This window comes from Antrostomus carolinensis, unplaced genomic scaffold (assembly GCF_000700745.2).
Source record: "Antrostomus carolinensis isolate BGI_N321 unplaced genomic scaffold, ASM70074v2 scaffold6856, whole genome shotgun sequence".
Classification (NCBI taxonomy): Eukaryota; Metazoa; Chordata; class Aves; order Caprimulgiformes; family Caprimulgidae; genus Antrostomus; species Antrostomus carolinensis.
The window spans coordinates 12,682-20,265 of record NW_010322401.1 but is presented as its reverse complement, the minus strand read 5'-3'; the positions used below and the strand labels follow the sequence as shown (position 1 = coordinate 20,265).

General features: G+C 35.7%; 1 protein-coding gene across 1 annotated transcript in view; it reads right to left on the bottom strand.

The window, feature by feature from the left end:
* Nucleotides 1-677: 677 nt before the first annotated feature.
* The window catches only part of LOC104526685 (procollagen C-endopeptidase enhancer 2), a gene marked incomplete at its 3' end in the record, with an annotated part of 19,511 nt that continues 12,604 nt past the window's right edge, over nucleotides 678-7,584 (bottom strand). The window contains exons 5-7 of the mRNA XM_010170219.1: nucleotides 6,235-6,371; nucleotides 5,074-5,228; nucleotides 678-761 (exon numbers count right to left, since the gene is read on the bottom strand). Of these exons, the coding sequence (XP_010168521.1) occupies nucleotides 678-761; nucleotides 5,074-5,228; nucleotides 6,235-6,371 (376 nt within the window). The remainder of the gene's footprint in view (nucleotides 762-5,073; nucleotides 5,229-6,234; nucleotides 6,372-7,584) is intronic.

The window sequence follows — 7,584 nt, the reverse complement described above, 5'->3', positions numbered from 1 at the left end:
CCCCCCCCATTCCTGAAACAGCAGGTTTCCTCAAACCTCAATGTATTAGCTATAAAGTTAGAGAGAGTTAAATTGAAACAAACATATAACCAAAAAGTGCTGGTAGGGAGGGAAAGCTGTCCAATAAAAAAGCTTCCAATATTAATATGGGAAAATGCTCTGAGACAGAACTGAATAAATCAGCAGTGACAATGCCATCCAAATCTATGGCAGACGCTGTTCTTCCTGAATGAGTTGTCTGTGCAGGGAGAGCGGGGTTTGTAAGCTACCAAGCCTTCTAAATTCTTTCAAAGATACTTTGCAAGTCTATAAACTCAACTGTGGAACAGTCGGCAGGTACAGCATAAAATGTGTATTGGCTGGGTACAGCCAAGTGAGATGACAAGCCAGTAACTGACTCAATACTTTCTGTAGGAGGTTGTCTTACATTGTAATTGGCTTCTGAGATTGAGAAAGTATGTTTGTTTCAGACATATGTGCAGTGCCTATTTCAGAATATCTCCAAGAATGCATTGAGTGAAACACAGATACTAATATCAGATACACACATAAGATGGTGTAAAAATATAGCCTATGTATTAATGATTAACTCAGAACTACATCTGGTAAAATTCCCGTGAGTCTAAAAACACAGTGCCAAGTGAATAATTAAAAAGAAACAAACTTTGCTTCCTTACCGAAGTTGCTTGAACAATAATTGCTTTCGAGAGTCCCGCTCCTCTTACACTTCTGCTGGCACAGGGCAACTGTTGGTTTCACAACTTTTTGAAGAGCAAAAAGGAAACTGAAATGAGGTATTTGATACAAATGCAAAGCAGTATGTTTAAAAAAAAAAAAAAAAAGAAAAAGAAAAAGACAAATAATCCTCATGTGATGTATACGTTAACTAGGTCTGGTATTGCAAGGGATGAACACCACATTAACAATATTCCTTTCCTCCACCATCACCTCCATCATCATTTTTTCACGTGTGTCTCAGCTACGTTTCTGTTCTAGTGACCGTACAGAATGGGATGTTACAGAAAACTTAACATTTGATTGCAGTGTGATCTTAAATATGTTACTTATCTCATGTCGTTGCCTGCTGCTATACCACCCTAGTAGTACACCTGAAGTATGATAACATTATATTACATTAACACCTCAGAGGGAGGGGATGGCCTTTTATCTGAAATTACTGTACTGTGAGGGAAGAGATCAGAGTTCACATTTCTGACTTCTTTTTCCTAAATTTTTCACATAGCTTCGTGACATGTAGTACTGTGTAATTTTTGCTGATGACGTTTTGAAGTGTCAAACATACTATGTGAAAGATCTGTTTAATATTAGGGGTTGACATTTCCTTTCTGAAACAGAATGTTTATAAACAACTGAATACACTTGGTGTTTCTTTCCTCCTTGGGTGGATGTTAACAGTCTCTGTACTTTACTCAGCTAACCCTCTCTATGTAATGTGTCAGGATGCAGTATTTTTAAGGCTTTTATGTCCTGTTCAAATTTGTTTTGAATTGGTCAGTGACATCATAATTATTGGAAACATGGAGCTGATTTTAAAAAAAACCCAAACCCCTACATAATCCTAATTTCCAGGAAAAAACAAAATTAGTTATGAAGAAAATCTTTGTGGTTTTTTACTTTCTTTAGAATGGAGCATTTTGCAGAAGTTTTTTTCTGCCTATACTACTTTCTGAAAAAGAACTTCTGACTAATTTTCTGGTCAGTAATTTATACTTTTACTTTTATTTCAATGAATTGATTCTTTTTATAATTTTGCAAGTTTCTGAGATTCAACTGAATGGCATTAAAATTACTTTGTCTTCAGTGTTACACCCATGACTTTTAGAACATGTGCATACTCCATTGTTTTGCCTTTCAAACCCAATGCTTAAAAATTGGACCCCATATTATTCATTGATTTGGGGTTGGTTGGTTTTTCTGTTTTGGTTTTTCTTTTTTCAGTCTTCACACGATTGGTATTCAGTTATACTCTTTAGAAAGTTAAATGCCTCCTACAAGGAAAAGTGTTCTGAAGAGCAAGTTACTATGTCTATGGAGGCATATCCAGTCATATTTTACATGATGTGGCCTCAGTCCTACAGTCAGATCTACATGGTCATGGGAATGAAACTCTTGACTGCCATCACTTCTGCTGCCTTGATCTGTCTGCATAGTTCTTTCCTACCAGTGTGTATTTCTAAAAACAACTCAGCATATAATTAAAAATATTATTAATAAAGTGAATTCTATGTAGAATACAATGTAGAAATAATACACTATATTCAGCTCCTAGAACTTTAAACTACATGATAATTTTTCAAAATACTGTTTCAAATTCCAGTTAGCACTTGGCAGGGTGCCATGCCATTTAATTAGTTTTACTGTCTCACAGGGTCAGTTGCTAGGTCAGGCAAGTACCTCCTATCTCAGTGCAACCTGCAGCACAACAAAAACCAATAATTTAATGTTCCTTGAGTCTTTCAGTTCAGTGTCTGTAGTAGGAAGATAAGAAATGTAGCAGGTAGATGAGTTACAGGTGCATGCCAATAATGGTAGCTGCCAAAAATGTTCTGAGGTGCTCTGATTTTTCTAAATTTAAAACTGGGATTATGCATTACAAAATATTCCTGTTTGGTCTTCTCAGGGGTTTTTCATGCTAACATTTCAACTTTTACTTTGGAGTTTAGTAAATTTTGGTTGGTGACTAATTTTGCTATGATTTGTCAGTACAGGCTGCCTATTGTTTATATGGACTATTAAGGTATTTTAGCAAAATACAAATTGCAGAAAAACTGAATTAAAAGTTTAGTTGCCTATCATTTTACATGTAGCCATACTGACAGACAAATGCAGGACTTGATCCAATGAAATATGAAAATCAATTACTTAACCATATGTACTGGATTAACCTTCATTACTTCTATTAATGTATTGTATAGCATTTATTTCTTCAACTACTAATATTTTTATGTAAGATAGAGACAGGTAATTCTTGAAAGTGCCTACTAAAGTTAAATATTTTATTAACGCCTGGAGTTCCACGCAAGTCTGAACAGCCCTGATTTGCAAGGTAATAAGCTAAGTCTATTTGAACTGGACACTTCTGAATGCAAGTGATTGATCAGAAATTCAGCTAAACTGTAGAAGTTTGGCGTGCTGTGGTTTGTTTTTAAGGTCAGAAATGCCAACACCATGCACACTGATCAGACATTGGAAGGACTTATTTTGGACTGCCTGAGAAGTCCTTTTGAACATTTTCCCTCTGTTGTCCTCTCCCAGATGACTTTTCATTGTTTTTATTTTCTAACACTGATGTTGTCATAAAAATTGATTTGTAATTAATTAGTAAAGTACACCTCTTTTGCATGTGCACACACAAACAGGTCACAGACAAAACTCAATGGCAAAACTCTGAACACAAATGCAGCGTGAGGTATCTGACAGCCTGGATCAGTTGAGACCAAGTGTTTGAACTAAAAACTTTAAGAAGTGTTTTACAGTGAAGAGCAGCTGAATTATTTATTATTAGAGTGGCAGTCATATCAGAATGATTTACAGGTCATTATGATTTCATTTTAATAATGTTTATTTTCATCTGTTTAAAATATCTTTCATTATCAGTATTTAAGCACCACAGCTTCTTGGTTTTCTGCTGACAGGCCATTGCTGTCCTGACTTTTGATGTGTTTTAAGTACAAATCAGGTTATGTGTTGCAAAAACATCATAAATAATTTGGTTTTCTGCTATAACTGTATCTTAAATCTCTCACATTCTGGTTATAGAAATTGTAAGAATTTCTCAGTTTCTCAGTAATGAGGCAGTTTTGGCAATACCTTCAAAGAAATCCTCCTCTGATCTTTCATATACGCTGTCTAGTGTTAGTTATAAAAGGAAAATTATTTTTAGTGTGACATATATCTGTACAAGATCAAATCCCTGAATTTATTTAAATAAAAGTAATTCTAGAAGAGTGTCATATTGACAGGATGTCGACAGGTGGCTTCCATACCAATTTTGCTTGATCTTAATAACTATACAAAGAAAAATATGGTCAGATTTTTATATATTAACTTGTATAGAGGAAAGAGTTCCTTTAAATAAAACTACTTCCTAAACTATTTAGAACTTCTTATGCAAAAGGATTTTGCCTCTCCATTCTTCTGTGGAACTCTCGCCTGCATAGATTGCCATTAAATAACATTAAGCTTTTTCTCCCTTGAGTATACCCAGGTGGTGGGTAGCCAGTCACAAGTGGTGTTCCCAAAGGCTCAGTATTGGGGCCAGCTCTGTTTAATATTTTTATCCATGATCTGGATGATGGAATTGAGTGCACCCTCAGAAGGTTTGCAGATGACACCAGGCTGGGTGGGAGTGTTGACTCACACCTCAAGTGCTGTTTTCAGTTTTGGGCTCCTCACTGCGAGAAAGACATGGAGGTGCTGGAGTGTGTCCAGAGAAGGGCAACGAAGCTGGTGAAGGGTCTAGAGAACAAGTCTTAGGAGGCTTGAGGGTGGCTGAGGGAGATGGGGTTGTTCAGTCTGGAGAAAAGGAGGCTGAGGGGTGATCTTACTGCTCTCTACAACAACCTGAAAGGAGGGTGTAGAGAGGTGGGTGTCAATCTCTTCTCCAAAGTAACAAGTGATGGGACAAAGAGGAAATGGCCTCAAGTTGTGCCGGGGGGGTTTAGATTGGATATTAGGAAAAGCTTCTTCACTGAAAGGGTTGTCAAGCACTGGAACAGGCTGCCCAGGGAAGTGGTTGAGTCTCCATTGCTGGAGGTATTTAAAGGACATGTAGGTGTGGTGCTTAGGGATGTGGTTTAGTGATGGACTTGGCAGTGTTAGGTTCATGGTTGGACTTGATGATCTTAAAGGTCTTTTCTAACCAAAACAATTATATGAATCTGTGATTCTATATTAAGATACTCTCTTGAGTATATTTATTTTAATTCATTCCCTCCACATTTGAAATACTAACAAACCATAAAACTGTAATTTTTAATATACTTTCTAATACATTTTTTTCCTGAAATAATTTATTTTTCTAAGAAATAAAATAAAGCCAGTAAAACTTACTAGAGGTAGCAGGGACTGTCGTGGTAGTAGGCAGAACTGTAGTTGTGGGTAACTTTTTTGGTCTAAATTTATAATGGCAAATAAAACCATCAGCTGTTAAGCTTAAATCAGACAAAAACTGAATGAGCAGCTCATTTCTTTCAGACAGAATAGGCCTGAAATAGAAAAACAAATACAATATTTCCATTGTTTTGAACATCGAAGCCAAAAAACATTAAGAGCATTCTTACAAAAAAAAGAGAGTGCACTTCATTTTAATTATTTGTCTGAATGCACTATCTGCCCCCAGACAATACTGAAATACATATTTCTTTGCTGGCATGTCAGACACTGGTGTTTTGAGTGTGAAATTCATTCTGATGAATCATCTAAACCTCTGATTCCCGAAGGTTACGTCAATATGAATATCTTTAATTTCTTCTACGTGACTTAATTGCAGACTTCACTTCCATGGAATGGAAGGGGCTCAATTAACACAGTGGGAAAATACATGGAAGAAATCCTCAATATTTAGTGGAGGTGAGTACATGTTGGGGTTTTTTAATTTGTTTTTGTTATGCATTTGGAAGGCCTTAAGAAAATTAGTTCAGTGTTGGATACTGTAATTCTTTGAGAAAGACATTGAAATAAAATGTTTTGGGTTATTATTTTATTATTTCTGTGGGCTCAGTTTTGGTCAGTGATTGGATATTCATTACCAAGGCCTTGAAGAGCTAATGGAGTTATCTTCATAGGATTTGAAATGTCATGAACAACACTGTTCAATGTATTAGTTTTCAGTTCATAAACTGCAGAGTACATTCTGTGGCACAAACTGCCTCTGGATGTGGATGTAGTGCGATGAGACTTCATTCAAGACTACTGTTAGAGAAAATTGTACGGAATGCAAGTCTAGCCAAAGCAGCACTTCTCTCAATCTTGTGAGCTTTCCACAGACCTCGTCTTGCTATTCATTAATAATTATTAACAAAATTTTTTCAAGCAAAACCATAGTTTTTAGAAAGAGGAAGGAATATTAGGGCAAAAGAATCTTGGTAAGGGGGTAGAAAATGCCGTATTTAATTTAAGAAAGAAGAAAAATCTTTTGGAAGCCTAGTACAGGGCTGTTAGCAAAATGACACATAGCGGTAGTGAAGTTCATAATTCAAGCAAGTTACTTACGCTGGTGGACTGTCGCCGCAGTACTTCCCAATTCTTTTAGCATCATTGATTTCCCCACCATTAAACACTGCGACATAGTCATATCTGCAGTAGTTGTCTCTCTCCACATCAAACTTTTCAAACTTTAACTCTATTAGCTGAAGAGGAAGTGTAAATAACTCATTAAGGTGTTGATATGCAGAATTTTTTAGTGCTTCTTATAGTAAGTGACATCTTCATCTGAAGTACTAATTGATTTTCCTTTCCATAAAGGAAAAGTCCTTAATCCATTTAATTGTGGAGTAAAGTATTTTAATTCACCTGACTTCTCTCCAAAAAACAGTTCGACATGTAACTTTAACATTCTATAAAACACTTTATTCTCAAATATATACAAGTAACTTCTGATGAAGTTATTTTTACAAGTGTATGAAAACCGGCTAGTAGATGTTAGGTGTTACGCTGCTTTTAAAGTAACTGTAACAAATTTAAACCACAGAAAAGGGGCTTTTAGTGTCATTGTATCACTCATGATGTGCTAGAGAAAAAGCAAGGACAAAGTTGCTAAAAGCCATTTCACTGACTTTATTAAGAGCAGGGTTTGAATCACCGTGGTTGCCAGTGCTGTTTACTTGATGCAGGAATAAAAGGTCAGAAACAAAAATATTGACAGAAAGAAAATGATGAAACATTCAGACTGAAACCAAGAGGAAGTAAGTAGTTAAAGGAATTGTGTTTCCATACACTATTTCCATAAATATTGTGGCTTTACAAGTTACAAGTGAGAACTAATATAACTCCAGTATTTCCAGAACTGATGCTGTTATCTCCAATATGATCTGTATTTATGGGCTTTCCTACTTAAGAAAGAAAAACAATGAACATGAAAACATAAATGGAGTTTACTACTCTGAAACAAAGTCCAGCAATGTGATTCTGTCAGTTGTGTGTAGCAATGATGGAAAACTCAACATAACTGCACAATTGAAACAGAGGTAATATATGCATTTAGGGTGCTGTTTTATATAAAGCACAACAGTATTTAAATCACCTTCCCATAAATAGCACAAATGATGCTTGAATGACAACACTGAATTGTGTCGGTTGTAGATATGCAGGATTTCTCTTTAGAAATCTGTCTCAAACAAAGATTATATTAAATCTTTTAAGACTGTACAAAGAAAAAGGAGTTATTTGTACACTGCATACACTTTATTTGATTTACTGAGGTAGTGAAAATGATCTTGTTCTACATTCATAGTCATGATAGCCTGTTATCACCTGATGTCTCAGTTTTGCCTGGATATGCTTTTGCATTATTGGGAGGTGTAAGGCATCATTTTATTTCCCATAAAGTATGAGTAACCTAGG